The sequence below is a fragment of the Oreochromis niloticus genome, linkage group LG12 (genome assembly GCF_001858045.2).
Source record: "Oreochromis niloticus isolate F11D_XX linkage group LG12, O_niloticus_UMD_NMBU, whole genome shotgun sequence".
Lineage (NCBI taxonomy): Eukaryota > Metazoa > Chordata > Actinopteri > Cichliformes > Cichlidae > Oreochromis > Oreochromis niloticus.
This window is the reverse complement of record NC_031977.2, coordinates 23,891,234-23,904,670: the sequence shown is the minus strand read 5'-3', so window position 1 is coordinate 23,904,670 and position 13,437 is coordinate 23,891,234. Positions and strand designations below refer to the sequence as shown.

The window sequence follows — 13,437 nt, the reverse complement described above, 5'->3', positions numbered from 1 at the left end:
GCCCTGCAGATCTGGATCCATATGCATCAGTGTCTCCGAGTGGGAGAGCTGACTCACCTTCACTTAATCTTTTCTGACTGCAGTGAGTGGGAAAGGGAAGTGTGGTGGGTTCAACCTGAGGTGCCTTTAAGGTGCATCCAGTTATTGATTGCGCCGAAAAACCACACTCTGTCCAAAGCTCAAAAAGTACTACAGCTTGTATATACAGCGATGTCCAGGAAGAACACTTGTTCTGTTTTGTAGTAGGATTTAAATATTACACTGGAAAAAGGAATTCCTTCAAAAGCTGCACCGAGCCTCATATACTGCCCTCCTTAGCACTCCTTTTTTGATGATTCAATCTATTTACTCTGAACAGGGCACAATCTTCAAGGCTGTTTAAGAAGGTGACCGTGTAGGTTCTAAATTACCCAAGTCATACAAGTGTCAGGTGTTTGAAAAGAAGGCTGAAATGGTACTTCTTTTTTTTGGATTGTGAAGATGTTTCACCTCTTATTCAAGAGGTTTCTTCAGTTCTAAAAACAACTGATGGAGATTCTCAGGGATTTAAACCCTAGTGGTTTTGCTCTCTTAAAGGCCATTCTGTTTGTTGACTCATTATTGATTACGTGAGTAGTCAGATGAGCCAAGGTGGTTGATCTTGCTTCATAAAAGGGAATTCCCTCTGTAAAGGGAATTTGGACTAGAGCTCTTCACACGTCAAACTGTTGTCAAAATGAGCTGAACATTATGGATTTGTGTTGGATATATACATATATCATAGCCTGGTTGGACTTATTTTGGGGGTTTTTTTTGCCTCAGGTGCTGACACAAGTTTGTGTCATTGATATCACAATATGACTTTATACCGGTTTATAGCATTAATACAGAGGAAGGTTCTGATTCTGATATCCTTATGTTCTACAGTGTAGAAAATCCTCCTGTCAACGTGCAACATTAAATACAGATATAACTCTGCATGCGGGTTGATCAATAAGAATGTAAATCTACAGCCACAGTAGCAGCTCTGTGAGAATGTTTATCATTTTCACAATTTTTTGCTTTGTTCCAAAAAAGTTGGAATGGTTAATATTACCTTTGCAGGTATTCGATTCAAAGTACAGAACAAATTTCAGCTTGATACGCGCACTACATTAAAAAAAAGTTTGCTGTTTATTCAGCAAACTATCGCTGAGTCCTGATTTAAAACATAATGAAAGTAGAGACAACTACCACCCACAGAGCACAGTTAAATATGGTAAAACGTGTAATTTCCAAACGCCAGCTTTTGTTTTTACCTGGTAAAATTAGATGCTCAGAGGTCTGCTCCTGCATCATCATTTCCGTTGCTGGATTATAACCTTAAAAGCTATTCTCACATTTTCAGTCACACTTCTTTAGGAACCATTTTACACTTTAAAGGCACTTTGGCTCCATACTGATAAGGTGAAAGACAAAGCTTTTAGCTTCATACGAGGTGTTTTACCCAGATAACTTGACTTGGTGAAAGATAAATGGACACCTTGTTCTTTCTTTTTGTGATTTCTTTCCCCCCTTGAGTTTTCCATCTTACTCTACCTCGACTCAGTAACCTTTAAAGTAGCCTTGTGAGGGGGAGCGGGGCAGTGAGGCAGGGAAGAAGAAAGAGAGAGAGAGAGCGGTCTAAGGGTTTGAATGTAGGACAGCATCAAGGAAATGAGGAGTATACAAGTATATAGAATGATCAGTAAAGAATTACAAATAAGTAGTTTGATCAGCCTCAGACATGACGCTATGGGAATAGGTTGCTAGTATTAGATGTCTGATCACAGTTCTGCACTGACAAGAGGTTTGACCATAGAGGACATGCAGGACTGTGCAGGAGTACAGTGAAAAATGTAGAAAAATCTTACTGACTGATGATGCTGTGGTGAAGTAGTTTGCAGTAGCCTTCTATGTGTCCCTTTGAGTATTCTTAAACTATCCTGCCTTTCAGGGTTTCTTAGGCGCGAGTGCTTCTTCCAGACTTCTAGTAATTTAGAATAAAAATATGGAGCTGTTTATTTCCTTTGAAACATATCAGATATATTTTAGTCTCAGTGCGCTGAATCTGATAAGGAAATGTTGGTGTCTGGATGCATCCATTCCTATTTGATGGGCTTTTTGAACATATTCCGATGTACTTTTCCTGACTTGCTTTTGGGGAATCTCAAAAGTAAATATGGATGATTTTGACAGAGACGCCTAGAAAGCATGATTATTTCTCTCTAATGTTCTTTGTTGTTTGTTTGCTTTGTTTTCTCAGTTAATCAGTGCTGTCAGTTCTCTCTCTTTTCTCTCCTCTTATTTTGTCTTTGTGATTGATGAAGAATTTGAGGAAGCGCAGAGGAAGCCGACAGAGAGGACAAACAATCTTCCACATATTGTTGCAGTGTTGAGTGTAGTGAAGGAGGTGAAGGTGCTATAAATGCCCATATTGATGACTACAGTGGAAGCTGGTGGAAATGTTCTGCTTCCCTATTGATCTAAGATCCATTATGAGCGGTTAGTAGACAGCTGGGTGAATGATGGGGAATGGTCTATCCATCATAAGTCGATGCCCACAGTGCTTGGCACACACTTTTGACTTCTTTTTTCCTTTTCTCCCCTCTGATTCTCCTTTTCTCTTCTGTTGATCAACACAAAGCCTGTTGGAATAAGAGAGCAGACATATTGGCTCGAATCTGACAGCACCAGTCCGTACACGCTACTGTTGAAAGGCACTCTTAATAGAATTTTTATTCATTATTTATTTATTAAGCTGGCAAGGTCATCTTTAACAGCAATCTGCACAAGACAGAAAAATGGGAATCCTGATGTTTTTCACCCTGATTTTAACATGTTGACTCTCAAAATCTGAATGAATGAAACATGTTGGATGAATCCTTCTCTGCTCTTCTGTTTTCCAGGTCACTGATCAGTCTGTGCGGGCAGTAGCAGAGCATTGTTCCGAGCTGCAGTTTGTTGGCTTCATGGGATGCCCCGTGACCTCTCAGGGAGTCATCCATCTGACTGCGGTGAGTATGACAGCTATTCTTTACTTGCATCGCCGTAGTTTACCTTGAGTGCTCAGTGAAGGCCCCAATCTTCAGAGCTCCAGCAGTGTGTTTACTTACAGTAAAGTAAGAGTGCATCCTGTTGAGCCACTTTAAAGAAGACTAATTTCTCTTTTTCACAGTAATTACTTGTAGCAGTAAATGTCACCACAAGTTCTGGCGTGACCAACATTTTTGTCTAATCCTGTTACTACAGGTCAGCTCTGTGCGTTGCCACAGGCCATGCATTGTCCCCAGGGGGGAAGTTTAACTTTTGGAGAGTAAACTCAGTACGCCGGTGTGTATTTTATCTCAGACTTAGTTTTGAAGTTATTTCTCGTTAACTTTTAAATCTCATGAAAGCCTAATGAGATGAATCCTAATAATACACTGCTGTTCTGACTACACCCTGCTGTTTGGATATTACCATGCTAATGAGCAGGGCTCCGTGCTTAAAGGCGTTCCATGCCATATAAACATGGACACACATGCACCCACACACGGTGATTGCTTAAATTGAATTCACCAGAAAAACACTGCACCTTATTTTTCTTCTCATTTATTTCTTTCCCCCCAGCCTAACACCCACATAGGACGTTTGTGCACCCACGTGCGGATGTGCATGTCATGTCCACGTCCACGCATGCTCATGTAATACAATTCCATTTGTGTTCGATGTACTCCGGTGTACACTTGAGTGTGCGCGTACCTCTGTGGACCTGTGTGCTCCCATTCCTCCTCAAATGCAATTACAGTTGTGTTAATAGGACTGAGGCACCCGATGCCACGCTGCATTATTAGATTAAACAGCAGATTAATTTGCGCTCATGCTTTTGGCCCCCTATCATCTCTGCAGCCTCTGCTGACCTTGGCCATGGTGTTGTAGACAGACAGTAATGAAGCCAGCCAGTCATAACAGCATTAGCAATACATGGAGGTGGACGCGTACATACACCTCCGCCCTCACGCACGCACACAGTCTAGCACACCTCATTATTATTTATTACAGTATTAACCAAGGTGAAGTTTTAGGAGTTCAGGTGAACAAGTTCATAATTCTGATAATGTTTATATATTTTTTTTGAAAGATGCAGATTTGTCACACAAGACGAGGCTAAAAGTCCTGGAAGGACAAAACCAAAAACCAAATTCATAGTAGCTTGTTTTGATTGTGTGGTCGCCCAGTCGACGTCAACTGCACATGTTAAAATTTCACAGACAATTTTGGCTTAAAATTGTCTGGTAGTTCTGTTAATGGAGGCAGTGGTTAGCAACTCTACTGGTAAATGTACCTCCGGAGAAGCTATGGAGTGGACTTCGTGGTAAAACTTTTGTTTACTTTTGTCTTCGAAGTACAAAAAACCCGCTTTCAGCCTCATCACGTCTTTCATTATGCGATGTAACCCACGCACACACACAAAAAAATATATAAAAAAAGAATATGTTGCATTATTGTAACAATAACAGGAAAATAGTTTAACCAAACCCCACTCTTTAATTGATAAGAAATTCTATGGTACGTGACTGTAATTGTGCTATATGAGACTGAAGAAGTCACTCGGATGGAGTGAAGAAATGCTTCTCCCACTGAAAACGCAACATCCAGATGAACCGAATCAATTTTCTGGGATTTTTGCTTCATGTTAATGTAAAAAAAAACCCAAACAAAATTGGTCAGTATGTTATTGCTAAATGATTCCAAGCGCTCAAATTCTAACTATACTGTAACTATATTTGATTGAGAGCGCTTCTTCATGCCTTATTCAAAATTTAATGGCGCTCGTTCTTGTTGCTCACAATTAAATCAAAAATAACTCGCTTTTTCTTGAAGGGAGTTGCTATTTAAGCGCTGGAATGATCTTAAATTCTGAAATATGGTGGGCTGGAAATGTTTCAGAGATAACATTTTATTCATTTGGTTTGATTCATCTCTTTCTGTCTCTTTTCTCTTAGCCTCCGTTTTGCTGTCTTTTCCTCTCGCCATCCCTCTATAATCTCTGACAGTAATTATCTCATTTAGCAGTTGATTCCTCCTCTCATTGATTCCCACTCGGTCCCAGCCACTGTCGACTGAAAATCATATTCTCTCTTTTAGAATCGTTGCATTTCTGATGACTCTGTGGACCCGCATGCCATTCCAGGACTGTAGCGCTGCTCTCTTGTTCGATTATTGCGCACTCCCTCCCACTTTCTTCCTCCCTCGATCGCTCTCTTTTTCTCTCCCTCTTGCTGATAATCTTCCTAGCCTCCTCACTTGCTACTCAGCTATGTGCAGGAGAAAAAAAAAGAAAGAAATCCATTACTTTTATTAACTTCTCTCTTATGACACACTCATTTCAGATTGATAGCCTTTTTATACCGACATTTCAGAAATTAATGTATGAGAAAATCAATTGAAATCATATTTTCTAAATCAAGTGAGCCGATGGTAGAAATAGGCCACCCGCGGTGATAAGTTCGATGCAGATGGTCTGTAGAGTAACTGTAAAGCTGTAGCATTTACGCTCCTCTGATGGTTTTGCCGTGTTTCAGTATCACAGGAGCTGTGCTGCTCCGCGCTGATGTGCAACACAACTCGATATTTGTAGCGAGGCGCTGTTTGATAAATCATCATCTTGTTAATAACTAAAAGGCAAAATCAAGATCTCTGCTGGCTGTGAGCGTAAAGCTTTCTAATGGAAAAACAAGTAACACTTTTCCTCTCTGGCTGTAAATTAAACGTTACATGCTGTTTCAAACGTGAGAACAAAAACTGATGATTTTAAGAGTAAACGCGTGTCTAATGTGGCTTAGTGTTTTACTGTGCCAGGGATATACTGTAAAAATTTATTTACGGCTGCTTTTAGATTAAAGCTCAAAGTTGGCTCGAAGCTCTTGACATTAATAAAAGTTTTATTGATGAGGCTTGTCACATCCCAAGGCTGTATAATGGATACAAAACATCTTGGGGTGGAGGCTTTGTGGGTGTCCCGAAGCTTTCAGCGAATCGGCGCTCTCCCTCTCAGCAGCTAATTTGAGAACTTTATGTATATGTGTTCGTCTGTGTAGATCCGCTTGAGATTAATCATTTTCCTAATTCGGTTTCAGAAGGTTCACCCTTTAGTGAAGTCTGCGAGAAGCTGCAGAGGTGGAAGCACAATAGGTTTAGTGTGTGCGTCTGTGGGTGTAGGCGTAAAAGGGTGGAAGGTTCGCTCTGCAGATGCGTATCGTTGAGAAAATAGATTTGCGTGTATCTGAGATGTGGATGCATGCAGTGTTTTCTGTGGTGTCTCTCTTCTTCTCTGGCAGTCTCTGATGCACTTTGCTGTTACCTGCACCAGCAGAGTCATTATAAAACTCTTTAAACAGTGCCGTTACCTGTTTATGTCTCTTTCTCTCTCCAATCTCTTTCTGGCTTTAGTCTTTGTCACTCAGTATGTATCTCTGTCTTTTACTCATGCGGTATGTGTTTTTGTCTTTCTCGCTCACATACACACACACACCCTCCCTCTGTCTCTCCATCTTCCTGTCAAGTGGTGCTCTTTTCTTCTGGTAGTGATTAAGTCCAAGGTCGGCTCTATCAGAGAGCCAGTGTTTGAGAGCAGCTCTGGGTGCCAGAGAGCCTTCATTCCCCGGGCCTTAGATGTCCCACTGATGGCTTCCCTTTGCTTGTCATGCCTACTCACAATGCTCCTCCTCATACATCAGCCTATCACTGCCCTAAGACACCGTGGGCCTCAAAATGCCTTTTGTGTGTGTGTGTGTGTGTGTGTGTGTGTGTGTGTGTGTGTGTGTGTGAAAGTTCCCGCCCTCGGCAGAGGGAGATGAGGCCAAACACATAACAAATGGAGAGACTGTTGAAGAATGTGTCAGACATGAAAAGGGGTATATTTGGAGACTGTAATAGCTATGTGTTGTCTCCCTCTGATGTGCAGAACTTGGATGTTTCTGGTCTTAATTTGGGCCTTGTAGATTAATTCAGCCGTGCTGCTCCAGTGGTTTTTGTTGTTCTTCTTGAGAAAAAGTTAGGACCTTTGAGAAATGCTCTCTAAATTTGACAGAATTGGACCGTGGGTAATACCTCATTCTCTCTGTGTGTTTATGAGCAAATAAAACAGTCTGGTTTATGACAGGGAAGCTATTTAATTTCATAACCAGCATCATATGTTCTATCCATCGTGGTGGCTCAGTGGAGTGGTATGCACTCGCTACATCTTGAGTTCAAATTTGGCTTACAACATATGATTGAATGACAAAAGAAAGAGAGGGAGAAAGAAGTAAGAAATTATTGATTTCTTTTAATTTTATTTTTTCTGTTAGTTCCCACAAGCAGAATATAAAAAAATCACAAAGGTTAAGATACAAGTCTTCACCCACTGCCACCTTGGAGCCCTCCACTCCGCCGCTCCCACCCCACATCGAAAAAAGTGGTGTCTGCCGGCCTCTTATCGCCCCCACCCCCCTCACTGGAGCACAGAAAATACATAATCACAGTGCCCTGTGTCAAACTGATAACCCCCAACACAAACCAAGAAGTAAGTGTGTTTGTGTTCACATTTATGTGTACATATGTGCGCGTGACTGTGCACTCGCGCATGTGTGTTGTGTCTCAGGGGTGGTAGAGAGGATAAAGGGGAAAGAAGCAGCAGAGGGGATTTGGATGAAAAAAAGGTAATGGGGTTGTGGGGGTCGCAGAATGAGTCGAAAAATTGTAATAATAATTTTCTTGACTGCTGTATGGAGGAGATTGGGGGATTTATGAATATAATGAGGAGAGAAGAGCCTAAGGATGATGTGTGTCTCTTGCAAGAGTAATTGAAGAATAATTCATTTGGCTGTAAGACTTTTAACTCAGAGACAGACAGAGATAGAGAGGTTTTTGACCTCTGGAGGGAGGGATATCATGTCTCATTATTGGCCTAACTAGTGTCACTGTGCCGTGACTGCCAACCAGTGCTGTCATTTCGGTTTGTGCGTGTGTGTGTGCGCGTGTCTATATGGCCATTTGGCAGGAAAAACCAACCGTCTCTATCTCCTTGAGCTTTTTCCTCACCACTGAGTTTGTTATCAAGACCAACACATGCAGGATTAGTGACTGAAAGGGAGAAACAGAAAGTGAAAAGGGGGGTAGGAGAGGGAAAAGAAGTGATAGACAGTAGATGGGCACGCGACAGATAAAGAGCAGAGTTAACCACACATACACACATACAGGGATCAGCTCGCTGGTCCATGGCTGATGCAGACAATGTATTTGTGATATCAGATCCATGGCCTGTACCATTTTTCTTTTTTTGTTGCCTCAGTCCTTTTTCAAATATTCATATCATTCTGTCTGCTCAGGTCTGTATGCTATTAAATGTGTGTTTTTCAGAGTGTGTGTCTGGAAGGTTGGGGGGGTAGCAATTGTAGGATGTGGTGGGTGGGTGGGTGGAGGGGGCTGGGCCATGATTTAGGCTTACCGCAGAGGGATTGTCTCGACACAGCTTTCTTCTGTCTGACTGAACTGTCTGGGATGTTCCGATATGGAGAAAAAAAGCCCACAAAGACGACGTGTGTATGCATGAGTGCGCACTCGTATTCACCTGGTGACACCGCTGCCATTCGTCCCACCTTTTTGCCCCTGCTTCAGCCTGTCTCGCACAGTCCCAAACACATGCGGACAGCCGAGCAGACACCTCAGCAACACCTTGTGACTTTGACTTCTTGCTCAGGACTTTGAATACACTTGAAAGTGACTGGCTAAACTTTGTGTAGGCGATTTCGACTCGTCTCTATTCATGTTTGGCGGTCTAGGAATTTAAAGGCTGATAGTTTTTCTTAAAAAACCAAAAACAGTGCTTGCAAGCGTGGGCTTTTTTTTCTTTGGTACATTGAGACCGGTTTTAACTGACCAAATTCACATAGTAAATCTTGATGTGGTTAAAAATTTACTACAGCAATGAAGCAGCAGCAGCTCATATTTTCCAAATCTAACGTGTTCGGTATTTATGACTAAAACAATGCTCGCTCTGTGCTTTTTAAATGTCATCCCGCTTCATGTCAACTGGGATACTGAGGTTGATGGACAACTACAGCCATGAACTCATGCTGTTTTTGTGCCAGTGCTCAAACCCTGACATCATATCCTCTGCACGGGGTCTACCAGGCCTCAACTTCCTGCTTGGCATCGTCAGGCTTGTGTAAATATATGTAGTAATGGCACAGGTAGTTATAGCTCCGTAGTCTGGCACGAAACACTCACACTCACACTGACTGTATGACATATACTAATGTAATAAAGTGCCAAATCAACCTCTTCAAATTTTAAACCTGTGCTTATGCTTGGCTGAAGAATATCTTTGTAACAGCCAGTTATTTTTTCCCCCCATTTAACATGATATTTTGTATTTGACCTCTGACTTAGGCTTTTCTTTTCTTCTTTTCTTTCTTTTTTTGGGACAAAAGCTTCTAATTAGAGCAGGCAAGAGCCAAACTGCTTGTAGCGTGGAGATCTCAACTGGTCATGTGGAGTGAATTAAACAACCGCTTTTTATAAAAACGTGTTGCCGCACCTTAGTCTCAGACCAGAACAGCTTTCTCATTCAGCTTTTGTCATTCGTTTTTTGCTTTTCTCTTTATTTTTGGATGGATGAGTTTGAGCAATACATGAATTGATTTGGAGCCGGAATCTCATTAAATTGAGATTCACATCCTTTGTTGTGATTTTCTGATTTGTCACATTTTACGTTTTCAGTGTTGTTTCTACTTTGTAGGAAATAATGAAATTAAAGTTTAATTTTTACAACTTTAGAAAAATGTATTCATTGGTATTGAAGTTTAAAAATCCCGTCATTTCCAATATGTTTTTAACTACTTATGATTACAGTAATGCTTTCATAACTATATCTTTAATACTGCTGTAGAAATAAATAATTATATTGTAACATTTGTCATGCAGTTATTTATTGGTGAAATAAGTATTCAGACAGTGATTAACAGACAGAGAAAAATGGAAATTCTTGTATTATAAGGGGAGAAATGACAAAAAAGTATATAAAACAAAACAAAAACAAAAATCTATATAAAATAAAGTAAAATAAAGCACCTTAGTAGAGTAAACTGACTCAATAAAATAGAAAAAAAATCTCAGTAAGTGAAATAACTGAGATTCACAGCAGAACGGCGATACAATACAGTGATATTACAATATTGTATTGTAATATAATAAATTGTATTTGTTTAAGCAAAAGTCCATAAAGGTTTGCAAAAATATTTCTTAAATAGGCAAAAATAAAACTGTTCATTATACATGATTGGAGCGTGTTATAGCATTCAGTTATGGGAGCAGTATTATTTAAGTATCATGCCAACTATTGGTTTCATATACTTTTTAATTGGGCTCCCTAATCTATGCCAATACAATATTTTTGATAAATTTGTAAAAACTCACTCTGAACCTTTAAATGAAAACAGTTGAGTATAAAGTAAATTAGATGGAAGTAAAATTTATTCAATGTGAGCTATAAGTTCTTCGAAATTGTAGTTTATTACAGTGTTTCATATAACTCTCCTTAGATGCTTTGCACCGCTGAATTCTGTCCATGTAAACATAGGTTCACATATTATTCCTATAATTGCTGTGCACATAAATTCCTGCACCATGCATGTGTTCGCGGGGCGGGAGCGACACGCTGGCCTCAGAGCAGCTGGATTTTGTAGGTTTTCCCTGTTTTTTTATGAACGGCATGAATAATTATCCAGGTGTTGCTGCCAACTCAGAGGAGACGAGTCAGACTCTGCCTAGTTACAGACCTCAGCCAACGAGGAGAAAAACCTGCCGAAACACTCACCAAATCCCTGCTCTGTATTCTCTTGCTCTGCGCCTCTCTCTGTCTCTCACTAGTTTTCTCTGTCTGTGTTTTTCTCTGTTTCGGTCTCTTTTGCCGCGGTGTGAGTTTGAAACTTGTTTTTCTTTAACTGGCACTATGGCTCGCATGCTTTCTCCTTGCGCTTTCTCTCCATTTATTTATTTGTTCTTCCTTTCTTTTTGGATCACACAAATACTTGGGTGTAAAACAAGCTATAATATGAGAGGAAGTTATTAAATACGCTGGAAGTATTAAAACCTTTCACGTCTAAATCAGATTATATCTATCAGCTGTGCAGAAGCAAATTCTCGCACTGTAGCCTTGTGTTTTTTTTTGTGTGAGACTTTTCATTTAATGGATGTTTTTCTTTTGGCAGATGTCTGCTAAAGTGTGGAATTTATTCTCACGCTTGGATAAACAAAGTCTCAACCGTGACTCTGTCTCTTCCTTCTCAGGAAGATTTCTGCTAAGTTTTTGGTATTTCTGCAACCTAGCTACACACTCAGCCAATCAAAACTCACACTGGTTGGCCTGATTTCTCATTGGTTATCCACATCAATGAAACTGTTTCTATTGGTCGTAGTAAAAAAAATTACATTTAGCAGACATAAGCAGTTTTGAAGATTTGGAGAACAAATACTGCTTTTGATGCTGGGGCTTTTAAAATTTACTTCAAGCTTATTAGTCATACATACTGAATGCAAATAACTGTCTGTGTGTGAGTAAAAGCGTCTGCTGTGGATGGTAATGATTTTCGTAGTGTGAGTGCGTGTCTGTTGTGGTGAATATTTGGGGTGTTGGTCACTTAGCCCTACATCGAGGTTTGAAGTATGCTGAGCAGATTTGTGTTCCCACGTGAGTAAACCAAGTAGAGACACACAGACAAGACAGATGGACATACGCACGCGAACACACACTGGCACGCACGCCCCGATCAGCGCCATCCTGAATGAATAATTTAGCACTTCGATCCAACGCCGGCCACAGGGGCACATGACAGTTTTTGTGTAAATGTGGGTTTGTGTGTTTCTGTGTGCTTGTCTTTGTGAACATCTATGATAAACCACAGTTTGGGGTTTTCCCCCTTTCATTACATACTATTGTTTATCATGTCAGTTCAGCTGTCCCTGATGGTTACTGCCGCATTCTTGACCTACCTTTGCACACACAAGCCGTCTAATGTTTATTTCATTAGTATATCCAAGCATATTTTCAGAGCATAGGTGAGGATATGATAGGGGGGGAAAATGTTTCATGTTTATTTCATGCCTAAGCAGATCTTTTTATCACAAGAGGTGTGGATCCAATTTTGTCTGAGAAGGTGACAGAAAAGCCAGAGGCTACAGAAGAACAGAGAAACGGAGCGGTTCGACAGAAGTAAAGATTTTGAAAGCCTCCTTTATTACTTTCAGCGCCGCGCAGCATCCTTACCGTGTTTGTTTGCACTCAGTGTGCACGTCTGATTCTCGGTATGTGGGGAAAGGGGAGAGTGTTTACATGTGTGCTTACTTCACGCAGCGAGCCGTGGTTATCCATTCCCCCCATGTGACTTCATGCTGGTAGGTATATGTCATGCCTATGGAGCCGACAATAGGGCTCACTGATCTTAACGCCAAGTGTAAGCTTGTTTTCTCTTTAGCCTTGGCCGTGACATTTACCTCTACGCCTCCCTGGCGGCTGGTTGGAACATCATACCTCTATTATCTTGCATCCCTGATGTGTGCATGAGTTTGAGTGTGTACATGTGCACCTGTGCCTTAAACACATTTGGGTATGTATGAGAGAAAGTACACCTGTACAGTCACTCGAAAAGCCTTGGGTAATTTCAGTGTGCAGGCACGCTTGTTGAATAGTGTTTCAATTTGGGTTTGTAAGAGGGTGTGAGGAAGTAAAGATTTTGCTTGGAGGATTAATCTAAACCCCCTCTTATAAGGTATTCAGATCGGAAAGTGGGATTATTGAAAGTCGGAGAGATAAAAGGAAGAAGGAAAGTGAATGCTCATATTGGCTCAAAACCCCCTCACACCAGGCATACGGCACAGAATTGTAAACAGTAACCACAAGCAATTTCATAGCGTTTATCTGCCTGGTTAGGTTTTGTTTTGCGTTCCTGCTGGGTGTTTTTTTTTTTCCAGTTTTTCCCTTTTTTGGGGGGATTACGTGGCAAAATACAAGTTTACTCAGTATATAGAGATACAACTTCTTCATTTCTTTGGAATATAACAAAACCGTGTATGTAATTTAGCACAGCTTGCATACCGCACATGCTTTTCTTTAGGAATTTCTTTTTGACTTTTTGGAAGGTGGATTGAAATATTTTGCTTTTGCTCTTTGTCTGCTCTGAACAGCTCCCTGTCTACTTTGTTCAGCATCATTTTTTGAAATCCTTAAAACGGTTTTGTGTGTTTCCTCTTGCAGCTGCGCAACTTGAGCGTCCTGGATCTGCGACACATCTCGGAGCTCAACAACGAGACGGTGATGGAAGTGGTGAGGAAATGTCGCAACCTCAGCTCTCTCAACCTTTGCCTGAACTGGAGCATCAACGACAGGTATGTCTTTAATGTGCTTTCTGCACCACA

General features: G+C 40.8%; 1 protein-coding gene across 2 annotated transcripts in view; it reads left to right on the top strand.

The window, feature by feature from the left end:
* Positions 1-13,437, top strand: part of fbxl17 (F-box and leucine-rich repeat protein 17) — a 222,573-nt gene that overhangs the window by 70,138 nt on the left and 138,998 nt on the right. For both annotated transcript variants that reach the window (XM_003446150.5, XM_005452147.4), the window contains exons 7-8: positions 2,907-3,014; positions 13,277-13,407. In XM_003446150.5, the coding sequence (XP_003446198.1) occupies positions 2,907-3,014; positions 13,277-13,407 (239 nt within the window). The remainder of the gene's footprint in view (positions 1-2,906; positions 3,015-13,276; positions 13,408-13,437) is intronic.